At 37.3% G+C, this 27190-nt stretch overlaps 1 protein-coding gene across 1 annotated transcript in view; it reads right to left on the bottom strand.

Annotated features, from left to right (window-relative positions):
- GABRG3 (gamma-aminobutyric acid type A receptor subunit gamma3) overlaps window positions 1-27190 on the bottom strand; it is a 308176-nt gene that overhangs the window by 120873 nt on the left and 160113 nt on the right. The window contains exons 4-5 of the mRNA XM_054399109.1: window positions 23339-23559; window positions 20975-21057 (exon numbers count right to left, since the gene is read on the bottom strand). Of these exons, the coding sequence (XP_054255084.1) occupies window positions 20975-21057; window positions 23339-23559 (304 nt within the window). The remainder of the gene's footprint in view (window positions 1-20974; window positions 21058-23338; window positions 23560-27190) is intronic.

Genomic DNA, 27190 nt, shown 5'->3' with positions numbered 1-27190 from the left:
ATAGCATGATGCTTGAGGTACTGTTGAATGTGCTTTATGTTTCTGAGGTCATGCCCCATGTTTTCACTGCAGCACACTCTATGAACTGCTATGCAGTGGGATTTTCTTCCTTCTACCTCAGATTATATTCTCTAAGTCATTCCTCGAAAGCAGTGAAAAGTATTCTCTAATAATTTATTTTTTAATGTAGAAATAAGCTATTTCTGACTTGTTATACATTCAGCATAGTGAAAATAGCAGTGTGCCTCAAACTAAAGCCATCTGTAATTCAGGAAGCCAACAAGCATATCTACTTTCAATCTTTCTTTTCTCTCCAGATATTATCCAGTGGTTAGATACATATTAAACACTCAAAGCAGCACTGAAGCATAAGAAAAAAACCCTATGATTTAATTAAAGGATTGCTACAGAGTTTTAACAGACATATAATTTTTTCCTCACCTGTGGTTTGAAACAATCAGTCTATCCATCATACATCTCTCTGCGTCTGAGCTTACAAAAAAGAAATAGTTAGGGGTACTTATATCAGTGTAACTAATTTAATAGTAAGTACAGAGGCCATTGTAAATGAAAGTGATCATTGTGAAGAACTTAAACAATGTTAAAGTTTTGGAATTAAAATTAGACTAAAATAACTTTTAATGGCTCTTTCCATCCACACTAAATGGAAATAATATAAATCTTTGCTCCATGTTTCTAGATGAAGTCTTCATTTATGCAACTCTTACAGCATGCACATGTAAGTCAGCTTTGTGTTGGGAAGTAAGAAGAGTTAAGGTGCATCCATAGTCTACAGATATAGAGCCAAAGCAGAAATGAACAATTAGTGGACTAGTGTGCTAACCTAGGAGTCAGGAAAAAGGGGAAAGGGTTCCTGACCTCTCAGATTTCATGAGCATGAAACTACAGGTAATTTTCCTAGCTCAGATATTTTACCTGTGCGCCAGGCTAGCTAAAGCAGCTCTGGAGTTCATCCTTCAGTTTGTGCAGTACCTCTGATACAAGTGATCAGGTAAGCAAATTCTCTTAAATTCACCTCTTGTATCAGTGGCACTTCTACAAACTCATTCAATGCCAAGCACTTCCAAGAGTTTTTATACCAGCATGAAAGCTGGTAGATTTGGGTGCTAAAATATTCTATTGAGCAAATCCTGAAGACGACCTGTTCTTTTCTCAGTGTGCTCTCCCCATGCTCTTCAGCTTTGCAGAGATCATACCTTTGGTTGCCTCTCTCTCAAAAAAAAAATTACAAAATCTTTCCATAGATCAACTTGTGAATATCCTGGTTATCCATTTTAACTAATTGTTTGCACATCTTCTAGAAATTTGAGATGTGAATTTGGTTTGGAAAAAAATATCTCTCTGTGTTTAAGACATAGAGATATTACCATCAATAGTGAAATCATCAAAAAGGATGCATGCACTTATGCACAGTTAAGACAGCATGGTAATATGACTATCCATGTGCTCCGAGTAATATAAAGAGAGAATTTAATTATTTTGTATGCATGTTTTTGGGAAATGGTGTGGGACATTTGAGGAATCACTGTCACTGTGATACCTGCCATGGATTGTGTCTGATTTGAGAAAAAAAAAAAAAAAACAACAAAAAACAAACAACATCACTCTTCTCATACAAAGGGCATAAAATAAACAGAATTAAGTTAAAGAGACAGTGTCATTAGAAAAATATATGCTTTGCAAATAAGAATAACATCACTAGCAACAATCTTGACATTTTTTTTTTTAATACAGCTGAAGGTATGGAGCAACCCTAAAAGAGAAGCTTTTAGAAGACATAGGTATACATTGGGTAGAAGTATTAACATGTTACTATCTGGCAGAGTTTGGAAAACTCATATTGTACCAAATTGTAAAATCCAATTGTAAGTAATTAAATGATATTTTCTCTGCTAATAATACGAAATTACGAGTAGTCTAATTGGGATAATTTAAAATAAAAAAAAAATAATCCCAAGATTCATATGATAAAAATTTGCTTGAGGTACAGGAAATACAGTTTTCATTTGTCTCTTATTGTGGGTTTTCATTGTGACATCCTAAACCAGACAGATTTCAGTCCTCCAGTTTATGTGCTTTATTAACAAAAAGGCTATCCAGAGATTATATCAAAGTGAGAGCCACAGGCAAAAAAGCCCCTTGATAAATGGCTAAATAGGAACAGGCTGACAGTGTTTTGATTTGTAGCAGGACTACTTTTCCCTTATCTACAGGGTTATTAAAATCCACATGCTGATGTATTGAAATACCCTTTTAAAGAATTTGGCCTTTTGCCTAGCGAAGTTTGACCTTACACAGACTGTTTCAGCAGCATTACATAAAATGTCCAATGACACAGGAGGAAGGATGGAATAGACCTTCAAATTCCTTCCCATTCTTTTTCCCATTCTCCAAATCTTCCTGGTCTCTGTATCAAATTCAGCCAGGGTTATTCAGCACACTGTCACACATGAAAAAGTATGCAGGTTGCTCAGCTGAAAAATGAAGTTCCCAGACTGAAGCATGTAAGTACAGGTTATATGTGGAAGACAAAATAAAACAGTCCCAGCTGACTCTAAAAATCTCAGCTGTCAAAGTGGAACAATGACTTAACCTCCATGCTCACTTCAGAGGTTGCTTCCTGTTGCTGGTCAAGGTCAGGGTTTCTCCTGTCCCTCTATGAATGCAGACTATAGAAAATTTGATGTCTCTCTGATGGCAGGGGAGAGACCTAAAGTACATTACAAATACAAATCTAAACATCCCCACTATTATTTAAGTTACTAAATCTATAAAGCATAGAGTTCAATGAAGGAGCAAAGAACCCTGATGGCTCTGTGAATTATTTTTTATATCAGTATATAATTTTCTTTACATTAAGTAGAAGCACAATTGCTACCTGATTAATTTTCTTTACATTAAGTAGAAGCACAATTGCTACCTGATTAATTCTCTCTGAATTAGATCACATACAGACAAAGGATTTGCCAGTTGTCCCTATCCTGAAATCTGAATAGATTAGTGCTGAGTAAGATGACATTATATAGTATGAGAACATCCTCTGCTTGCCAGAATATTTTAAAAATACCTTTTCCATATATTTTTTTTAAACTAATACAAATTGCTTCACATCAGCCCAAAATGTATTTAGCCTATTTTTTATTTTTTATGATCTGCCTGCTGGAAGCAGCTAGTCCAAACTGATTAGACTGGATCAGATTTCACCTTGTTTTGGACAGTTACCCCATCCTTACAGTCCAGTTACCCCATCCTTACAGTCCTCTGAACCCTGCAGTTCAAGGCTCTGATTAGCTAGCTAATGCCTGAGAAAGATGTAATTGTAACCCTTGTCTGATTTTAACAGAGAAAAGACAGAACTCTTTTGAGGCAGTTTAATTAATGCAAAGTTGAATACTGTTCAAACACCTCTAATAGAATCCTCACAAAGCTTTTTTTAATAAAAAAATACTGAAATACAGGGGGAAAAAATTGTATTAGTAACCTAAGTGCACAGCCAGTTTCCAGTCATTCATACAATCTGATCAAAGGCTGCCTTACTTTAGTTTCTTCATCCACAGACTACCAGAGTGAGGTTTTAGGAGACTTGAACTGAGTTGTCCCCATTAGTCTCATGATAATAGGTGGTTATCACCAGATCACCACTACATGTAAATAAACAGGAATTATTTTTCTCTCCTTTCAGCTCTCTGAAGAAATAACTGCTACCTCTTTTATGTTTGCTGGTGCATGTGTGTGTGTGGGAAGGTGCTCTTCTAAAAGCAACACTTCTACATCAGATCAAGACACAGTATTGTTCAAGGCTAGATTAAGACACAGCATATGGTTGACACCAAACAATGTGAACAAATCACTGCTACTCAAGTTTCATTTACTGCCTCCCATCCAACTAAATAAAATGTCAGTTATGAGACATCTAAAAATAAATAACTAACTAAGATCAAAGAGTTTAGTTTACTGAAGTAAGTTTTGACTAAAAAAACCCCACCAAGATAACCATGTTACTAGTCACATATGTGGCTGACCAGCTGCACGGGTCAGGAAAAAAATGGAAGTTTCTGCACATAGCTTTTCCTATTAGCATAGGAAGGAAGTGGTCAGGCTCATCTCACATATTCCTAGATAGAGATAAGGTTAACTTCTTGAAAATCATGAAACTGGTACTAAAAAACATTGGATATTGAGTAATACTTTGACATTTTCAATAGACAATGAATTTAAAAATCACAAATTGATATACTGGCTAAAGTAAGCTCTTCTTGAGATGACGGATTGAACCAGATAACCTCCAGATGACCCTTCTAACTTCAGCTATTCTCTGATCCTGTGATTCTGTGACTCTGTGATCAAAGCAGGTTTTTTCCTTTTACACCCTCACTCAGTGCAATGAATTGTGATTGGCATGTAAGTGTACACTAGTTCAGGATCCATAGATAATTATGGGTTGAAAACACTGCAAAAACCTAGTTTCTGTATTAAGAACAGTGTAACCACCAAAGGTTCTTTTAAGTATCAGGCCATTGTGCTCATTTCATCATCTGTTGACTGCTCCCAAGGACTCATAGTAAGCACCTTCTAGAGGCAGCCATTGAGTTTATGATGGCCTGTGTTGACTTAGAGTTGAAAGAGAGTTGAAATACTGATATTCAAGATCAGGTTCATGGCATTTGTCCTTATTCTTCCTGATAACAATCAAAGGAACCAAAATAGTTGTATTTTTTATCTTGCTATGCATTCATTTTTTATTTTGTTTCAAATAATTAAATGCATAGGAGACATGAAAAAATGGAAATGAAGTGACAAATTATTTTAGAATAAATACAACAGAAGTAGCATTTCAGATGTGTTCTTCCTAAGCTGATATCCTGCCCGCCACAACTTCTGACTTAAGTCTTCAAGGCTTCTTTAAGGCAGAAAGAGAAACTGTACTAGCCAGGTAACAGTGACTTGAAGGCAGAACATGGTTAAAGAACTGACTTCATGGATCCCATGGCTTAAGGTCTCCTCAAGATGGAACAAAATGAGAAAAACATTGCCCAAAATTTAGGTGAATACATGTAAGATAGTACTTCTCTGACTAGGACAGAAGAGTGTTTTCTTCATAAACAAACATGCATGCACATTTTTTGTTCTGGGTTTTGTCCTCTGATCTGTATTGAGAAGAGATTTCCTCTACTTGCCATTCAGAATACTACGCAAACGAAAGTACATCTCTGCCAAGAACCATTGCTTATCTTACATGCACATACTCATGGTTCTTGATTGAATTAGAGATACAGAAAATACACTGATTAGATAAAAATATTTTTATCACTACAGAAGATGACACACAGAAAGTTTTATGGAGCACTGACTTATTCCAGAAGCTCAAGGATTACATGTGGCAAGACGGTGTTAATGCGACAAGTATTTCCTGGCTAGTTGCTTCTTGATATGTTGAATTTTGGCTTAGAGAAGATGAAATTACCCTCAATGTATATGACATCTGGAAAATCAGAAGCACTGACAGAACCATGAACGCTGTATTAGGAGTCTGGGAGTTCTCTTTCTAAAATTAACTCAGGCACACAGACTGTTGCGGAAAATGCTCCGGTAAAAGTAGCAGCTGTAGAGCACTCAAAGCCTTATTGTACGCATAGCACCAATTCTCTGATGCCTGCCTCATCACAGAAGAGGACCATATTCAGAGTAGGAAAGCAGCAGGTGATTCTTCCATGGTAACAGGTGGTAATTAGTATGGAGACTGATAGTCCAATCCTCCTAAATCTGCTTGCTGTGCTGGTTCTGACTTTATAGGCAAAATGCTTCACCCATGACAAGCACTGAGTCTGTAGGGAAACAGGCAACAGCCAGAAACACCCAGGCGGCAGCAACCTGAAGGTAATACCTAGTATATCAAACTGACCACAGGGTAACTGATAAAACAAAGAGGAAGCAGATGTAAAGAAGGTTCATAAAGAGGGTGAGATGTGATGGCTTGAAACTTTTTAATTTTTTTTCTCAAAGTTCAAGCAGAGAAAGTAAAAGTGTAAATAAGTCACTATTGGGTGTAAGAAAGCAAAATAACAATTGTTCTAAACACTTCCATTGGATAGATAGAAATGTTTAAGAACCACTACTCACAACAAAGTCGGGACAGTCTGGACAACTTGCTGGGCTGTTTGGTTGCTGTTTCTTCTTCTCTTCTGGCTGAAGAAAACACACGGACCTTGGCGAGCTAAGTTAACAGCTTCTCTGCTTTTAACTTACTGCTTTCTGCCAGGGGGGCCTGGGGAGAGGAGGCCCCTGGGAAAGGCCCCTTTGTGGGGGAAGCAAAGGGAGCTTGGTTGTGCTTTTCTGTTGATTGTATATATTTGTAAGTGTTGTGAATAGTGTATATTTGTACACATTCATTGCATTTCATTATAGATTGTAGATTTGCTTGTAAATACAGCTTTCATTTGCTTTCCAGAATGAGCTAGCCTGGTTATTGTTCGTGTGGGGGGGATTTCAGCTCACACTGACACACGAGATGACAGTAAATACATGACATGGAATCCGTGGAAAATGAGAAAGAAGCAAAAATAGGTGTTGTGATTCTAATGAGATTGTAATGTCCTGAGGGAGAGTCTACATTTCTCAGGGACAGAAATAGGGAAGAATTTCCACCAGTCTTTTTTAAGGGGGCATCAATTTTTTTTGTAAGTTTGTCTTGTGATTGGTTTATTGATTTTTTGGTTCGGTTTTGTTTGGTTTGTTTATTTGTTTCACAAACTCTTGTTGTCTTTACCTTGTCAGCAACCTTGTCTGGGTTGTACACTGTTATAGAATGCTCTTCTCAGTAAAGAGGAAAAAAATGTATTATGTAGAACCCCCTTTAACGTTGAAGCAAAAACTTCTGTGAAACTTAACATTATCTATTGTAATCACTAACCAGTAGGTATTTTTCTCAATGCTATCATTACTGAAATTGTGAAAAACTGAAGAATATTTTTTGCTTTAGAAATAATAGAATAAATTTTGAACATTTTCTTTTCCAGTTCCCTCCTTTACTCTCTTGTTTGGTTAATGAGGTGGAGGATAATACAACTGATGAAGACTGAGTAGCTGAATGGATTTGTTGAATAGATATAGGGAATCCAATTTCAGTACAGACCATAAAAATAATAGTTGATGTAACCTTTTGATGTATGTTATTCAAGCTAGCCAAAAAGCAATAAAGAAAGCAATTCTAGTTTTCAAATCCTTGCTTGAATACCGTGTGCCTTTATTGCAAGTACTTGATTTACAAATGAACTTAAACCTACATACTAAGATTATACTTGCTTTTGGCACTTTCCAAAAACAATGATTCTGTTGCCCAGCCCTTTCATTGATATTACTTGTCAAATATTTCATTCATGTGCTGGCACTTGAAATAGCTTTACTTGATTTAAATTTGCTAATAAACACTTTCTTAAACAAATTCTGAGATTTATGATTTTTTTCCTCACTCTGTGACATTTCTTTCAACTTATTTAATTGCTGTGTTCCCACTGACACATGTTATCTTTTACTAAGGGTTCTGCACCTGTAGAAAGCAAACCAGGAAACTCAGGTCCCTTTTTGCAAAGCTGCTTCCTAGCCAGACAACCCCAGCCAGCAGCCCATTGTTACATGGGATTATTCATAGATTTATAGTATTAGAATAATAGAATTGTTTCTGTTGGAAAAGACCTCTGAGATCTTCATGTCCAATTGACAATCTAAGACCACCATAGCCATTAAGCCATGTCCTGAAGTGCCATGTCCGTATGTTTCTTGAATACCTCCAGGAATGGTGACTCTACCACCCTCCCTGGGCAGCCTGTTCCAATGCCTGACCTCCTGACACAATTTCAGGCCATTTCTTCTTGTTCTATCACTTGACACTAGAGAGAAGAGACTGATCCCCACCTCACTACAACCTCCTTTCAAGTAGTTGTCAATGAGGTCTCCCTTCAGCCTCCTCTTCTACAGACTAAATACACCCAGTTCTCTCAGCTGCTCCTCATAAGACTTGTTCTCTAGTCCTTTCTCCAGCTTTGTTGACCTTCTCTGGACATACTCTACCAGCTCAATGTCTTTCCTATAGTGAGGGGCCTAAAACAGTATTCGAGGTGTGGCCTCACCAGCCCTGAATACAGGGGCACAATCACTTCCCTCCTCCTGCTGGCCACACTATTCCTGATACAGGCCAGTATGCTGCTGGCTCTCTTGGTCACCTGAGCACACTACTGGCTCATGTTCAGTCATATGTCAACCAGCACTCCCAGGTCTTTTTCCAGATAATCTCCCCCAAGCCTTTCATGTTGCATGGGGTTGTGACCCAAGTTCAGGACTCAGCATTTGGTGTTGGTAAGTCCATCTCACATACAGAGGTTTTCATTTCCCTGTATTAAACTTCATTTAAAGTTCTTGTCATCCCATTTCTCCAGCTTGTATAAGTCCCTTTGTGTGGCAGCCTTGCCTCCAGCATACTAACTTCCCTCTCCTCAAATTTGGTATCATCCTTAAGCTTGCTGAGAGGTTATACTGTCTGATTTTTCAGAACACTAACAATGGTATTAGGCAGCACTGATCCCTGAGGGATACCTCTAGTAACTGGCCATAGGTAGATTTTGTCCCATGAATCCTTTGAGTCAACAGCACAGATAATTTTCCACATGATTTACAATCTATTTATCTGACCTATATCTCCCTAATTTCTCAATAAGGTTACTATGTCAAAGGTTCATAAAGCAACTACTATTCTCCCTTTATCCACAAAGCAAATCATCTCATCACTGAAGGCAGTAAGTTTCATCAGGTATGATGTGCCCAGGATAAATCCATGGTGCCAATCAACTTTTAGTCCCTTTTATTGGAGCTGTCTTCAAGGAGGTTTGCTTCATAACCTTCCAAGGCATATTCTTGTCAGGTATAAAATTTCTTAAACCTTAATATTGAATATCTTTAAATCCTTCAAGGATGGAAAGGAATGTCATATTCTACACACAGAATGGTTTAATGAAAAGACTTAGAAAATACTGACACTTTAATGGAGTGCATAAGTACTTTAAGTCAGTTAACAAAAACTTCATCAAATTCTCAAGGCCTTATATAGTCAGAAGTGTAGTAATTTATACACCTTAGTTGAGAGCTGAGAAATCATGAAATACCATTTCAAAGAACAATGAAAAATCTCCTTGAGAGACTTCTATACCTTTGGTTCTTTAACTTAAACAGTTTTTATGAACTTTCTGACTATTACAGGTATTAACTTTCCTTCTGGTTTCAAATTTGTTTTAAACCTTCAGTGGATAATGGTTTTAAACTGAATTTAAGATGAAAATGAAGAAGATTCGGAATTGCAGTCAGTCATTCTCAACAGTATTTGTATGAAAGTTCTTTCAAGAACTGCAAAAGGTTTTGTTCTGACCATCACTGAGATGTATGTGGCTGAATGATATTTCAGTCTCACATCCAGTTACTACAGTTCTCGAGAAATTCTGCAGAGCTTGTGGCAGGCTATGTCCTGCTTTTTTTAGTGGAAGAATACTATGAGAATAATTTTTGCAGTATTTCAGCACTTATGCTACAAGTTCTAATTATTTTTTTTTTTTAAATCAAAAATACATGACAAGAAAAATTACTGGAAACAAATACGGAGGTTTTTTAGTGAACTGCAAAACCCATTCAAGTTGTTTGAGTAAAGGACAAAAAAAGATGTTGTGATAGAATCAGTAAGGTTGGAAGGGACTTTAGGATGCGTCTAGTTCAACTTCCTCCTCATAGTAGGGTTGATACTGAATTCAGACTAGGTGTCTCAGCTCTTTACACAGTTTTGTCTTGAAACTTCCAAGGACTTTACAATGTCTCTGGACAACTTGCTTCAATGCTTAAAGTGTCATTGATGATTTTTCTTTCCCTCCTAACAGGTAGAATATTCGCTACTTCAGGTAGTGAAGTACACTACCATGCATTTCTAATCTAAACATAGAATACTAACTGGCTATTAATATGTTTGGCTTTGATACATACAGTTACATAAGACAGAAGTGAGAGAACACCCTTTGATGGCTGTAATGAATCACAGTGAACATTATTATAACTAAAAGTACAACTGTCATTCTGGAATCACAGAAACACCTGCTTTCCTCTTGAAACTCTCACACAAGTGATGACCAATTTCAGCTTGCTTAATTTTTGAAATCTGATAGCACTACAGAGCAGGATTTTTGGTTGCTAGTTCTGCTAAGCTTTGACATATTTTGCACATAAATCAATAGAAAGGCACAGTATAAATCTCTCAAAGAACTTTGAAGTTTGCAGGTTGCTAGGAACAACCTTTTATCTTCCTCCCTGCAGTCTTGCATTGGTTACACAGGAAAAGCTTTAAAGATTGAAAGTATGGACTTTGGGGAAAGGAGGTGGGGACAAAAGAAAAGAAAGGAAATACTGTGTCATGAAACACTCTCAGTCTCCTTTTAATCATAACAGACATTTATCCAAGAATCTGTGGTTGTCACCTCTGGCTGCCAGAGGCAAGCAATGTTGTCTTATTGAAATGTTAATTTTCAGACAACTGCTATGAAAAAAATACACTATTCAGACCTCAAAGTTCCCTTCTCTTCTCCATGCTCTTCTTGTGGGTTTTCCTGAACTCATCAAGTGATATGTTGATCCCAGACCTGCCGGTCTCAACATGGACAGCAGCAATACAAACTGATAGATGAGTTGTGAGGAGGTGACCACTGCAAAATGGCCCAGACCTCTGCAGCCAGTGCCTATTTATTGAGACATACGTGAATGTTACAGTTCCACTTTCCCACTGCCTGCCTCATCAAGCCCACTGATTTTTCTTTATTTTAACAGGCACCCTGCTCCCCAGTTGCCTTCCTATGCATTTCAAAGATGTAACATGTTTGTTATTTTTCAATCCCATCTTTTTCTCACAGGGTTTGGAGGTACAACATCTCTTATCACCCCCAGGGCTTCACAGACATGAAGGCCATCTAAACATTTTGTTATCATTCCCTTTTGGGGTTCCCACACTTCTGGTCTAGTAGTTTCACTTGAAGTTAATCGATACACAAAGAAAACACTTGTAAGACACAAGCCTGTAATTCTTGCTAGTTTTTCTTGTTTTTATCTTGAAAAAAAACAACTGACCTTCCAGAATAAAACCACAGGGTCACAGGACGTTAGAGGTTGGAAGGGGCCTCCAAAGGTCATTGAGTCCAACACCCCTGCCAGAGCAGGACCATAGAACCTAACACAGGTTGCACAGGAACAGATCCAGATGGGTCTTGAAAGTCTCCAGAGAAGGAGACTCCACAACCTCTCTGGGCAGCCTGTTCCAGTGATCTGTGACCCTCACAGTGAAGAAGTTCCTCCTTATGTTCAGGTGGAACCTCCTGTGCTGTGGACAACACTAACTGTTTTACCCCTTTTTTGTTTTCCTAAATGAGTTGTTACTTTTTCTCCTTTTCAGATAAATGCATAGGAAACACTCTAAGTGCAAAATAGCTACTTCTTTTCTCTTAGGTGCTATAATTTGAATTACAGTAAAAATCTTCTTCATCTTCTGCAGTGAAAGAAAATGAGAGTCAGAAATTATTTAAACATTGTAAAACATCTAGTGAGTGATCAGGCTACTTAAAGACAAAATGAAGAAGTATAGTGAGAAAATCCTCAGAGTTCTTTTAGGATAAGGTTTGAAAACAAGCATCATATATTCAGGATTCAGTTGTCTCAGGACATTACAGGACAGATACTTCCTTCTGCTGAGGACCAAAAATTCCTAAAATCTTTCACAAAGTTAAAGGGTATAGTCCTCAAAAAGCAAAGTTTATTACACAGGAAGATCTTTTTTCCAAAGGGAAAAAAAATCCTTGAAAATTCTTCAGCAGTTCTGACATTCAGCCTTCATCAGTTAAAATGGCATGACATATGCACAGCATGTTATTATCCATGAGGATTATAATATTTAGAGACTTTTTTTAAAGGACAATTATGGGAAATGTGCATTAGAATGTCAAATCTGTTAATGTAGATAAAGGGAAGATTTTAAGAATAGCATCATCACACTGCCTCTAGGCCATAATTAAATATTTGGCATATATTCTATTAAGAAAAGTTAAAGGATAGTTATTGTCCATTTCAGAGGGTTTACAGTAGGATTTGTTCTTCTTTTTGCCTCATTCTGTTTAATTCTATGCAGCTTCATGAATATTTATTTTTGCCTTTGTAGCTGAACACCTGCCAGTAAGGAAAGATTGAAAACTATCACAGGTCTGTTTTCTCATGCTTTCTCATTCTTCTAGGTGTATCTGGAAATGAGTGAGTGTGTGCAGAAGGATCCATGCCTGTGTGAGAGAGAGAACAGAGTTTCTTTTGGTAGGCTTGTTGTTGTTATGTTGGCTATATTTTAACTGAGGACAAAATGGGAGCAGATGATGGTGAGATCAGGATGGATCTGTTCTAAGTTTTCATCTACAAACCGATGTCTAATCTTTCACACGTTGGTTTGGTTTTTGGTTTTTTTTTTTTCTTCTATTCTAGTCAAGTAACAGTTACAATTAGGAATTTAAATGGCTTTAATATATATTGAGGCACAGTATGGAATACCTTGAGCTTAGAGGCCCATGTCAAGCATGGAACAATTCTGATATGATTTTCTAGTAACCTGTGTTGATAAGGATGAAAATAGAAAGATACTGATTAAAGACCTAAATATTGTGAACTGCAGTTCCTGGTAATCAGATTTGTTTTAATGAGGCTCTTGTTTGTTTCACTGCTGGTGGTTTTATAAAGAAAAAACCCACAGATATCAAATCAAGTTGCCAGAATGAAAAATCAAACATTAATTGGGATGTTCCCTGAACTGATGAATTCAGTGCTGCCCAAGCAGAAGAGACCAGTGAAGCTAACCTTGCTCACTAATGCACCAAATGACATCAATACAAGTATCAGCAAAAGCAACAGACAAACATAAACAAGTAATCTGATTAAGGTTACATCGCAGCCAGTGAAGCTGGAATAACTGCTGAGCACCTAGATGCTCCTAACCAAGTCAGGACATAATAAAGTCACATACTAACTCTACTCATACTGTCCTGGTTTCCCTGGGAAAGAAACTCATGTAGAGTTAGAAAGGGATCCTCCATGTCTTCTGCAAAAGCTCTCTGGTCAATTGCCCCAGAATAGCCTGCACCTTTTATTCAACCAAAATGCTTCCCTATGTTTTCTTTCTTATGACTGATGGAAAAGTTCTGTGAGAAAATCAGCTGGGTATTTCCTTCCCTTTCTTAGCTCCACAGGCACTTGGGATATATTTTTTTATTCTCCATTAATTTTGCAGAAGCAGAAGCATAGTAACCTCTCATGTTTCCAAACTGCCTTTGTTTTTTCAGGCTCTATCAAAGGTAAATAAAATTGGCAAGGTAAGGCTAACAATTTTTTACAATAGGATCAAGAGATCCTTGTGCTCTGTGTTCTTAAAATGTTCTTAAAGATCTGCCAGCTTTCTTCTGCTCCCTCATCCCTAAGAGCGGTTTCCGATGGGTAAACTGACTATTTCCTTCAACAGCTGGAAGTTCACTTTCTTAAAATTCAGAGGCCTGACTCTGCTCTTCACCTGACCACATCCCTCAGGACTGCAAATTCCACCACTGCATGATTGCTGCATCTCAGGTTGCCTCTAATCTTGGGATCACACTCACTTGTGTTGGAGATCATCAAGTATCATATACCTTCTGGTAGGGCTGCCTGTTACCTGACTTAAGAAGTTACCCTCCATGAATTCCAGGAGTCTCCTGGATTGCCTACAGATTGATTTACTACTTTTTCAGATGTCTGAGTGGCTGAAGTCCCCCAGCAGGACAACAGCCTTTGAATGTGAAGCTTTCTGTAGCTGAAGTAAGAATGTTTTGTCAACAAAATCCCCTTGATTGAGCAGCGTGTAGTAGACACTAACCACAAGGTTCACTTTTTTGCCTCAGTCTATAATTCTTACCCACAAGCTCTCAATCTGCCAGTGGTATTCTTCAGAGCAACTCTTCACACTCAATCTATTTCCTGATGTAGAGGGCAACCCTTCTGCCTCTCTTTCCTCATCTCTTCTGAACAGCTTTGTAGACATGGACAGTTGCACTCCTGTCCCCAGGCTATGAGCTGTCTGGTACAACCTGGTTGCATTGTTCTGTGAGACAATTGTTACTGAGTACCAAAACCAGTCACACCAGGAGTGTGACTGTCTCCCAATGCTCTGGGAGATATCTCAGATTCTACATCTCAGAAGGTACAAATGCAACGAGTCATGAGCCAGCTTCTCCAAAAGGATTGGATTCACTTGCAAATCAATTATCACATGTCTTACAATTAACAACAACTATGTAGTATATAGTAGGCATTATATTACATTTGAGGGAGAAAGTGATGTTGTTCCTGCATGAGGTGTCACACTATCACATTTTTTGTTAAAAAAAGAAAGAAAGCTCTCATTGGCATATGACAACGTGCTTAAAGGGGGGTTGGCTTCAAGTAAGCACTGAATATCATGAGATGTCTGATGAAATCGTGGGAACTAACAATAATTGTTGCATGACAAAGGCCTTTTGCTGATACATTCAGCTGACAGACATGAACCAGACACTTGCGTTGCTCCAGTATTTTCTCTTGTTTTCTCCTGACACCATAAGTATAATTAGACAGCTACATATATTCTTGCAAATTAGAAAAATAAGACTGGTTGCTTTGAGAAGCTAGATTGAATTTGGGATTTTTGAGACTCCCTATTTTCTTTTTTAAATGTAATCCAGAACTGGAGGGTCCTATCAGTCACCGATCTTAATCTCCAGATCACATAATAAGAACATTTTTTTGACTCTGCAGCAGATTGCCTAGAGAGTTAGCAGCATGACATGGGTCTTCCATCTTCCTCAGGCAACTGTGCAGGGTAAATGGAGACAAGTATGCTTGGAAGCTCACTGCAAAACTGAAGGAGATGCCTGGATTAGCCTACTATTAACCCAGAGTGTCTCAAAAAGAGTTTGCTGGACCCAAGATATCATGAGTTAAGCATTTTAGGCTTCACTAATTAGCACTTGCTGTAATTTTACTCTAGGGTCCCAATTTTGCTGTAAGTAACAGCAGCTGCTGCCTCTCCAGAGGAGCCTTCAATCTCATGGAGAAAAAATTCAAGTCACTATAACAGGAGAGAGACAGCTGGTCTACTACTAGGTCAAAACCTTAGCTCTTCATGAAGAACCAAAGGGCAACACAGAATACATGAATGAACCCCTGCCAACAACTCTTCCTGGTCACCAGGGAGGCAACAGACAACCCTTAACCTCAGGTAAGTTTTGCTGCTTTTTCAACATAGATAATTTGTGTATTGGTGGACATCACATCTAATACTAGATTGCTTTAAGTCTATTACTCTTATGTCAGAACACAGTTTACAAATTTGGAACCAGTACTGAATTGTATTGTAAATGTTTAGAAAGATGTCTGTGATTTACCTCAAGCAATGAGACAGAAGACTAACAGAAAGAATAGTGCCACATTAATACTTGCAGTATGCATTAGCTTGGCATAAATCTACTATAAATTAGATTTAGAAAGTGTAACTTCACAGTGAATTGGCTATAAAATAGAGAGTCATAAAAATCAAATAGATACTAAATGCAGTGTCTTTTGTGTATTGAGAAATTTATTGAATTACACACAGGAAAGAAGTGAATTAGATAGTAGTGAGTAGTCCAGGAATTAGATAAATATTTGACTCTCTAAGAAAGAATGCATTATTTACGTTAGACAAAAAAGAAACACCTACAGGGAATTTTAGGGAAGACTGAGGAAAGTGAACAACTGAGTAATGCAGTAACAGATTACACACAGAATGGCTATTGGAATGAAGAAATAAAATTACTCACTTAAGATCAAAATATGTCTCAAATTCACTATATACAGGTGTCATTGTGGGTAATTCAGGAGCAAAAATTGCTTAGAAACATTACTGCTTACAGGTTAAAAAAAGCGCAGTATCCCCACAGAATGAAATACTCCTCATAAATCTTTGGAATGATCGACTTGCCCTTGAATACTGCCTTGCATACAAGTCAAGGTTTTTGAAAAATTACCTACTGTAATGAAAACAGTAATGAAAAGGAAGGAACAGAAATAAGAAGATATGGAAATGCCTGTGTATGAGAGGGAGTAGCAGATGAATAGGAGGAGGGATTTGTCATGTCTCATGTATTGTAATAATGCTAAATACAGAGTTTGGAGGAAAGTTTCAAGGGTCAAATTTTCCATAAATATTTCTTTTTTTCCTCTCTAAATTGACTATTCTCTGAAAAAGACAGCCTTCTGAAGTGAATGATGGATTGTTCCCACTGCCTTAATTTCTACCTTCCTAGAAGAGGAAAAAGCTACAATAGCTAAAATATGCCAGTTACAAAATCTGAATCCAGAATTCTATTGATGCCCCATGATCTTGTTCAGCCCATTACACAGAGAGCACAGATGGGAAGCTTTTTCTGCACATTGCAATGCCTTCCCAGCATCTTTAATGAAACTCCTCTTGAGATACGAACATTAAGCTTTGTTCCTTCTGGCCTGCTCTTCATCAGAAATAAAATTCTGCCCTCAGACTTTATTAATGACTCTGCTGATGATACATGAGACGAAACAAAGCGCAGCTCATTCCACAAAACCAGCATTTACTTTTCTAGGCTAGGAGAAACATGACAATTGGTGAAGGCTTCTAGTTCTGTTAGAAAATTAATGATATGAGGCTCAAAGTACTGATTGCACATCCATAAGAGTTTTCATGTTCAAAGGAGTAACATTTTATTGAACTGAGTTTATATTTAGAAAGACAGGACCTGTTTCCTTTGAGCATTATGTTAGACTTGGATTAATTTCATTTAAATGCATTTCAGCTTTCATTACTTTTTTTCCTGCAATACTTTGCATGCTTTTGTACATCACTTAAAAAAAAAAAAAAGGTAAATCCCCGCCCCCCCTTGACCTGACCATGCAAACTGGACCAAATTCTGGTTTCCTCTGTCTAACCAAAATTGTTAATTGAATTGAAAACATTTCAATTGTTTGTGAACCTGTGTGCATATTCTTGTGTTTGCAGAAGGAATGGCATTCCAGGTTTGACCACCTTTTCCTGTCTTGCAGCAATCCTCCTGTAATGGGCAACTCAGGACACTGTAGACCTTCTCCTTAGGGAAAAAATAACTAATGGGCTACAAAACATGTCACAATTTCTATTGCCAAAACCTAAAGTACTTTTAAAATGAACAAAAGTGTCTGAAGGTCAAGAAGAGCAGCAAGAAAAATAAAGCAATGAAACCTCAGTAATTAATTTGATTTTCATTCTGGCATCTTGAACTGCAGCTCATTGTTACTGCATCTGGTAAAGTCTGAACCCTGGCCTTAGAGACTGTTTCAGACCTTAGCTGTGCAGCTAGCACAGATTCCTGTGGTAAAGTTCCAAATGCTCTGAACAAGGTGAAATGGGTTTGTCAGCTTCATTTAGGTTTTGCTTTCATATGCTGTCACTTGAAGGACTGTCATGATTTGTCTAAACACTTTTGAATCTTCATAAAATTTAAGCACCCACAGTATCCTATGCCAGGTGTTGCACAACGAATTCTGCTTAACTTTCCCTTTCCAGCCTGCATTTTGCTGCCTGTGTATTTTTTATTCTTGTGCCAACATCATCCTTCAGACAGAATATCTCCTCTTCCTTACAGATGTTTATGTGAATCCTAACTACCTCAATAAACTAAGCTTTATGGCAGAATCCTGCAATTATTTCCTCAATTCTCAAATCAACACTGAATAGATAAAAACAAGACAATTTAATGTGTTACTTGAATACCAAAAGTAGCACAGCAGCCTCCACTGGCTCAAGAAGGATAAGTCAACCCAAATAAAAACCAATATTGACAGAATATTTTTATGCAGTAATAGAAAGTACTTTAAAACCATATGAAGAAAATGTGATCATGCACAGCAAAATCTGTCAAAGATTGCTACACCAGGATCAAGTCACACCACTGATTCTTTCTTCATATTCACATGGAAACACACATTCATACCACGCGTTGGCATTGATATCAGTTTTGTGACATTTATGTATTAAGGAATTCTGCTTGCCACATGTGGTCGATCCAACCTCTCTGGCACATAGACTGGGAAAGAACTGTTGCATTGCCTACCAGCCCTGCATTATGCCATTGTGCTCAACTTTTCACAGAAGCAGTGTGCTAAGCATCCTTCTGTGTAAGGACAGCAAGAACAGACATATGCATACCACATACCCTAGTATGCCAGATGATTCACCTCATCATATCACATGAAGCATGTACAAAACTTGCACAGAGATCACAGATCACTTTAAAATTATTTCAGTAATCTCTAATTCCTATAAAAGAGAATAGAGAGCTCCAGAAACTTTTTTTGAGCAAGATTTTCCATGGAAAGGGGTAGGTAGGTTTTAGTAGCCACTGTTAGCACACTGAGATGGTCTCTTTTTTATAAGCCACTGTTTTCTCGGTGTTCATCCTAACAACAGACCAAATAGAGTTCAGTATTCCCACCAAAGGAATATCAACTGTCCCAACTGCAATAACAGAATTAGGGTGCGAATTAGTGGACACCAAAGGAAATTACTCCAGAACAATTTCTGATTATTTTCACATTTCTGAAATATCAAAGAATATTTATATTCAAAGTAAAAGATTTCAAATATTAACCTTGTTCATGTGTGTGCAGAGACGCAGGGAACAGTCTCTGAAACTTGTGGCTTTTTGTGCTTGCCTGCAGTGGAAACTATGAAGGTTTTTTTCTTTGTGCTAGGTAACAAACATAAGGGATGCAGAGCAAAGCTGTGCTGTGAATTCTACAACCATTTTTAGTTTATTCAAAGATATACATGTTGGGATTCACAACCAGCTAGTCCCCTCAGAATCTTGTCATAGAAGACAGTAATAAATCATTCAGGCATTCAGTCATTCACTTCATGAATCCCATTGAGTACCATATATTTTGAGACTGCTATGAATATATGCAACACTGAAAATACAACCAAGTTATGAAACAAATCACACAGGAAATGTCCCATTCTTATGATGATAGTGGCACTAAAAGGAAGTACAAGGAAAAGAATACCACTCAGTATGAACTTAAAGAAATAAACCCTCATTATGAATATGACCGAAGAAGTTGACAAAACTATAAAACATTATTTTAGTATTCCACCATGGGTTTTCCCATCTGGCAAGAAATTACTGAAACTGTAACACATTCAGCTTCTGCTTGATCTTATGCCATCTCTGTCTCCATAGATGGTAATATGTGTATGATTGTAATACATGTATGTTTTCAAGGGCAGAAGAGCTCTGAGCTAATAGATCTAAGTTAGGAGGAACCTCTGAAAATCAAGATGTATTTGAAATTTTGCCATGATGTGGAGCATTCTAAAATTCCCACTGATATCCTCCCTCTCTCTCAATAAAAATCAAACCTAGCTATTAGGTTTGAAGCAACTTCCCTGTTTACTTAGATTTCACCTTCTTTGGATCTAGCAGGATGCTAGCAGGATCTATCAAATTTATGTAGTAGATTTTATTAGTATCTCTGGGCTGGGATTTCATTTTTGAGATCACACACACATTTCCCAGTACTTCAATAAATCAACAGCAGATTGTCACAATGTAAAAGTTGCTTCGTGCAGTAACTAAGGACAGCTGATGTGCATATAGTTCAGTGACAAGTTTTCGTTAGCAGAGAAGTTTATTCAGGAGCTATCTGCTTCTTCTGTTGAGTATGTATATATTCTACACATCAAAAACAAACATACAACTATGTATTTTTGCTCAGGCTCACTCACATACATAGATCGTAAAAAATGGCAACACAGTGATAATGTTTTTGGAGAATGGGAGATGTTGAAACTAGTGGGTTGTATAAAATAATCTCTTCCTGTGGAAAAATAGTAATCCATCATGGATCAGCTGAAATTCAAATACAGTTTCTGATTGAGAATTGCTGTTTGTATACTATTCATAAATGCAAATGAATACTATTACAAGAGTATATCTGTTATAAAAACAGTGTTATTCTTCTATTGCTTTTTAAGAAATGATAGATAAAATGGTATTATCTAAATAGAAAGACATACCAATACTTTTCCCCTTCACTTGGAGTTTATCAAAGGATAAATCTTTAGTAGACACCCTTTAAAAAATGTAAAACACTTGCATTTCATGACTTCAGACTACAAAACTGTGCAAGTATACCCATGACCAGACAGCAGTCAAGCTTTTTGAAATGAATCAGTATGAAGATAACCTTCCTCATGGTAATACTCATGGAACTTAAAATTAACTCACTTGACTTTTGTTTTCCATCCATTTCACCAATGCATTTGTTTCTGTGAGTTTTAAACATACCAGCGATAGTGCATACATTAGAACATCAAGACTACTGGACAAGCTGAGCAATAAAATGAGATTTACAATAGTCACACTATTTATTACAGAATAGAGAGGCATTACCATGCTACTGGCCATAAAATCAGATGTCCAGAGATTGCCAGGCCTGTCCTCAAGTTGTACACCTTCACAAGAAAATGGCAATTTCTATTCTCATTTGCATGTCACATTTTTGTACAGATTAACACAGCATAGACTGGTATGAATATCTACTTCTGCTGAAAGTGTGACTATATCGTCAGCTGAAAAGGCTGAGTAAATCTACAGGAGTTTTCATGGTGTAAGTCCATTCGCCATGACTGCTAAAGAGGAAAACAAAAATTCCCTGAATACGTAAGCAAATCTAAACTCCCTATATGTCTTGTGGAATGGTTGAACAACCTAACAAAAATCAAAATTGAACTTCTACCTCTGGATACTCATCATATGCAACAATAAGACATCAAAGCAGTACTTACAGCTAGAGAATATCAAAGGACATGAGTGCTCATCCATTGGGAAATTGTGCAGCTGCAGCTGGCACTCAGCGTTAATGGTAAGCCTATGGAGAAACCAAGATCTGTTACTACACATCAGCACAGTGAACAGTCAGAGGAAAAGGCAGAGTAGCTTTAGGTGTCATACAAGGGCACCTTGACATCCTTAAGTAAGGGCTGAAAGGAAAGGATTATATTTGCATATTGTTCATTGGCTCTTTAGGCCTGATCCAAACCAATAACAATTATCTAAAACCACAAACAATTTCAGACACATCAATAGTTTCTTGATCCCAGGAAATCTGCACATACATTTTTCTCTGGACAATTCATCACTGAAGGACATCGGATGGAAATAGCTATACTTTAAACAACACCCAGGAAATATGGCTGATGTGGTGGTATGCAATTCCACAAAATTAAAACCTCAGAAAGAATCTTATAAGGAACATTCTCTGCATTTATTTATAGTATGAACTTTCAAGTCTTTTCAATCATCGTGGGTTGTCTTTCAAGAACTTCATACATCTGTACGTTACTCTCAGTTTTACAGATGTAACAGAGATCAGCAGAAATGTCTTCAGCCCCATTGAAAGCTTACGTTACATGAAATCTTTAACTCAAAGGACACTACAAATGGAACTGACTTTACTATTAAACTCAGATTATCTTCTGTCTGATAGTTTACAAAGTAAATCTATTCACCCAGGTAGATTGCATTAAGTGCTAGTTTATTATACAGGTTGGTTTTTTTCTTATTTTTTTTCAGGAAACAGGCATTACATTAATTGCATGCCTGAATTTATGCAGCAAATGTGGAGTATGAGGGGGTTTTGTTGCCTTCTTTTTTCTTTTGTGTTTAAAACTAATTCAAGAGCTAACCAACTGGATGGGGAAAAGTTTTTTCCTCAGATTTAGGGTTGCGCAGAAAGGAACTTAGCAGTGTTCCTCCACCTATGATGAGCTTCACAGCATTTTTTTACACTATCACTAGAAAAGGATTTCAGTGTAACAGACCCAATAGCAGGTGGGGAAGAGGATGGAGAGGCATGGAGCATGACTGAACCTCATATACTTTCTCCTGAACATGGAACACTCATCAACACCTGACAGTACCACGGCATACAGTAGTTATTGCTTTAATGCCAGACCAATTCTCTGTGCTCACTTTAGTCAGAGAAATTGGTTTTGAACCACACAGTATTATTAAGGAAAAATTCTAACAGCTCTTCCTATGTAAAGAGGAGGTTTACCTGAGTGGGCAAAATAGACCAAAAATACATTTCACAAACTAATAATGCTCATTCAAACAATCCATGGGGTCAAGTATTACCCCCTTTTAAGCTGTTTTTGACAAATTTTGATGACCATTCAATATATAGTTTCTTTAGTGATAGGTATGAAAATCTAACTACTATTAAGTAGATGCTTAACTTGCCACAAAATACTGAAATAGGAGTCAATAACAAAACAAAACAAAACAACAAAAAGGGTATGGGGGTTAACATCCTAATCACCAAAGTCTAAAGACTGTGCCTGAAATAAGCAGATCTTCACAGTGAAGTAAGCCTAAGGAGGGAAGAAAACTGAAAATATGAGCCACTTTTCCAGCTGTTTAATTCCTTTCTTTTGTTCACCAAAGACTTTCTAATGGAGCCCACCTGCAACTGCAAGTATGATCAGAATATGCTGATGCATTGAGAGGGCTGAACACAGTCACTGAAGAAAATGTAGTGTGTGAAAGTCATGTTTCTGAAACAGTTTGATAAGTGGAATATGGCTTATGGCAAATCTCCTTCCCCAGCAATTCATCTCTTCCAGAAGTAAACAGATTTTATTTTCATTTCCACAGGCTTCTTTTTTTATGCAAATAGTGTTTCTAATACAATACAGTTGATGGTAACACAACGATTAGAAAAATCCTAAAAGCCTTTCCTCTAGCAATTCACTCTTGTGATGTGTCTTCATTGTGACTTACCTGAAAAACCAAATATTGGAATTATCATGAATCTAGAAATACTTTATCCAGCCACATATCTAACTCTAATCAGAAAGGTTTCTGATAGGTTTTAGGGGACTACATGCTCCTGATTTTATTAAAAGCACTAAAAAGCACAGCTTCTACAATATGGACAGACCTGTTTCCAGTTCTCAAGGTTCCTTTTTTCAGAAAGACAAAACTTTGTTATTTAAACTCAGCAGTACTTACAGCTGAATATTTTAGCATTTGTCAAGCACAGCCAGGTAAGCATCAGGAAGAAAACAGCAGAGGAGAACAAAGGTACTGATGAAAATTACTACTAAGGTGGCAGAAGCTTTCATCCCTGCACCTCACTGAGTGCTCACCTGAGGGTGTACAAGATCTTGCCATCATTCCATATGCGGAGAAGCTGGTTGGGGGTGGTGATCCAGTGAGCCTCTGCAGTCTTCGAGTTACGAAATATCGTGTCTGGTATCCAGATCAAACCAACCATGTTGCTGTTCAGAGTCAGTATTTTCATGGTGCTGTTGAAGCGAAGACGGCTATCTGTCCACGTCTGGGCAAAAAATATATCAATTTGATATTCCTGCAATGAAAGCATGATACACAAATTGAAATCAGTTCAACACTTCTCATTACTATTTGATAAGTTCTATCTGGGTGTAGGACAGCAGGATATGTTCAGGCCAATGGAGCCATGTTTTCTTCATTCACTGCCTGGGGAAATACTTTTTTTCCTTGTTTTCACTTTTTTTTCCTCTTCCCTTCTAGCTGCTTTAGAAAGCAAACATCTCCATTGCCTTGGTCTTGTGCCATAATAATTTATGCAATAACATGCTCCTACCTATTGTCTCTGAAAAGTCACAGCTGCAAGGTACAATCTGCAGAGACTTTGTCATAAGGCAGACTGGTAAAAGAGGTGTGAAAGATGAATGGAGGCAACATGTGTAAGCTGGAGAATGATAAATTCCTCTGATTATGGCAATACCTTTTGGGGAATGGGTTTTGTAAATTCAATAAATTAATTGTTCTGTTTGTTATTAATTGCTCAACCAGCAGAATTAGGCATGTTCATGCATTTTTACAGACACCTCATGTACTCTAAATGCTAAGAGCACTAGCTTACTACCTTTAGTAGACTAACGTAATTTATGTGAATTTCATCCTTTCTTTCACTCCATGTTTACTGCTGTGTTGCTGCAGGGAAGTAGGTTTAACTATAGAAATTAATAGACAGACAAAATTATATAGGTGAACATAAAAATGTGTTGATTTATGCATTTCATACCCCATGGAAGAAACTGTTTTAAAACCGGTATCTGAAATGTGAATTTCAGCCACCAGAGGCTGGGAAAGGTCACACTTGATTTGCTTATGTTCCTTTTCTTGTTTCCAGACTGCTCTACCTGTGAACACCGTGGAAACAGCCATCAGACTGCATCATGAAAGACGCTCTCAGTATTGCAGGGCTGGCTGCATCCACGACAGGGACAGCATTTGCCAGTGTGACACAAAGTGCATGCTCTATAACGCAGGCTAACACAGGGGCTGGGGATAATGCACAGGAAAACATCTCCTTAGGTCTCCTGGTAGATACACTCTTGGTACGTCTGAATAAAAGAGAACTAAGGCTGTGGGGAAAATGTGGTGGTTTTTTGCTTTTGACCACTCTAAACTTGATTTTTCACTGCATTTTAGTTTCTTTATTCCTATGTTTTAAAAGGGAAGGTGTAAAACCAGTAATGTATAGTTTTTTATTTACAGAACACTCAGAGAGCTTGTAGTCTACACTGAGGGCAACTATTTTGCAAAGAGCCATCTGGTTCTCCTGCACTATTACATTTTTGGATAATGTTACAACACCAGTAAACCTAACTCACTGTAATCCTAGCCCAAAACATACCCCGGGCCTCATCTCTAGATGGCAAATGATCAATAGGTGTATAAGTGGTGCTAGCACATATCCAATTACCAGGCAATTTGATCATCTTAGGAATTAAAGCCTAAATACCAAAGACATTAAGGTCTATTTTTGTCTGTAGCCCATCTCACTACCATTTTTCATTGTATCATTATCTTTATCTTCTCAGGGAAGCTGAGAGTTTTGAATCTGAAGAGACTTTTCTTTCATCCAGATGAGCACAAATGTAGAAGATGCAATATAATGTACACAGTGTACTTTTATTATTCAAAAAGAACATCCTTAATTCACTAGATTTAAGATGGTAGAATGTTGATCTTTTTTCTTCACAATCAGCTTTGTCATTTTAGTCATTGAAAGTCCGGTGACAACGGTTTGGCACGTTCAGCTTCTATACAGAGGAACATGCCATGAGTTTCTCCAAATATTGAGAGAGTAGTTACTTTTTTTAGCTCACATGTGGCAATCAGTATTTATAAAATCAAAGAGCATTTGTATACAGCTGGGTAATGACAGTGCTGTCTTTTTACTGGACAAGATTTTGCATGATATTCATGAGTGCTTTGACTAAATTAAGGACTGGTCATAATTCCCTTCTAGCATACCCTATATATTTAATGATATTTTGGATTTAGGATATTTAGAATATCTACCTTGCCAAAGGAAGGAAAGACCTTAAGCTCCTTAATACAGCATCCTGAGAAGGTACTACAGCTAGATCTGAGCAACATGTGCACCAGGAACAGTACATCGTGGCTTCCAATCAGCTAAATAACTCTGGCTAAGAAAGAGATCACATTAGCCTAGAAGCAGGTCCATGCTGACTTGATGATCCAATTCCCATTTTGCATCTCCTTTACTTATTACTGCAACTATTAAATGCCAGCAATAATCATTATCTAAAATATCTCTGCGTTGGCCATTGAAACTCCATTCACCTTAGTAAAAGCATTTGAACTTAAACTAAATGGTTCACAGACCTTCTGAGTTATTCAGTTCTTTAAGAAATACACCTTTCTTTTTATAAACTGAGATTATAAAAACCAAAGTAATATTTTTAAGAGAAGTCAAAGCTGTTTATAATTAGTTGCTCTGACTCCAACATTTTATCCCTGTTTTTAATTATTAATGTATTTACAGTGTTCAATCAGAATGTACCAACTACAAAACAAAATCTCCTGGTAAAAATAAATGCACATTTCTATATAATATCTGAAATGAAATGTCATGCTTTCTAGTCTTGCAGTTAATTCTTTTTAGAAGTTAATGTTACATCAGTTTACATTTTCAGTCCTCAAGCAACCAGATTATGGGGTATGATATCTATATATTCACTCTGTTAGAAAGGAACAGAAGTTACTTTCGAAACTGGAACTCAGTTCACCATTTCTAATGGAGCTAAGTGTGTGCATGCTTCAGGAAAAGTACCTTTATCTTCACTGACTACAGATACTGACACAGTTTCCAGTGTAGTCAACAACCTCCATATACTGCTTTGTGCAAACCTGATATAGTGATCTCCAGCACACAGCATCCAAGAAGAAACTGCTAGAAGAAAGGTTTCTGTGTCAGTCTCATATGTGGGTCAATATAATATAGGAAAGAAATGGTTTTTATTTGGTAGCTAATACCTGCCATTTTAGATCTTTATGTACCTAGAGAGTTCAGACATAACACCAAATTCCAGTGAAATGATGCCTCAGATGCCTCACCTTACAATGTTGGTGGGTTTGGGTTGGTTGGTTTTATGTTCTGTTTTGCTGCTGCAACAGAAATGTGGCAGAAAGTGAAACTTTGTTCTCCATGAAATGATGCCAAGGTCATGTACTGTCACTACGTTTTCCTGTCTTACAAGGTCCTAATTTGCCATGCTACTGAAACAGACTCAAGATTTCTTTCTTCTTTTAGCACATATTCATGTTGTGCTTAGACACATTAAGTAAAACTACACTCCAGAGGTACTTCAGAAAAGACACTCTCCTTGAGATCAAGTGAGGGCCAATCCTAAGGGAGAAATAGGTCTACACATTAACATGGAGGGAAATTATAGGGAAATGTTACTTCTTTTAGTATATCATATATTTCTTAAGTATTAAATTTCTCTGATGTACAATTCACTTATAAACTTGAAAGGATTGGTAGAAGAATAATTTATTATCAATTTTAAAAGATTTCACAATATTTGGTTGTAAAAGTCGATTCATAAAGCATGTTACAAGTTAAATCCCCCACACTTAAAGGCTTCTTTGAAATGGAATCTGAGAATTCCACGATCTGTCCAAATCTGATGACATAA

This window comes from Indicator indicator, chromosome 1, assembly GCF_027791375.1.
Source record: "Indicator indicator isolate 239-I01 chromosome 1, UM_Iind_1.1, whole genome shotgun sequence".
Lineage (NCBI taxonomy): Eukaryota > Metazoa > Chordata > Aves > Piciformes > Indicatoridae > Indicator > Indicator indicator.
The sequence above is the reverse complement of the archived record's forward strand: the minus strand, read 5'-3'. Positions and strand labels throughout refer to the sequence as shown.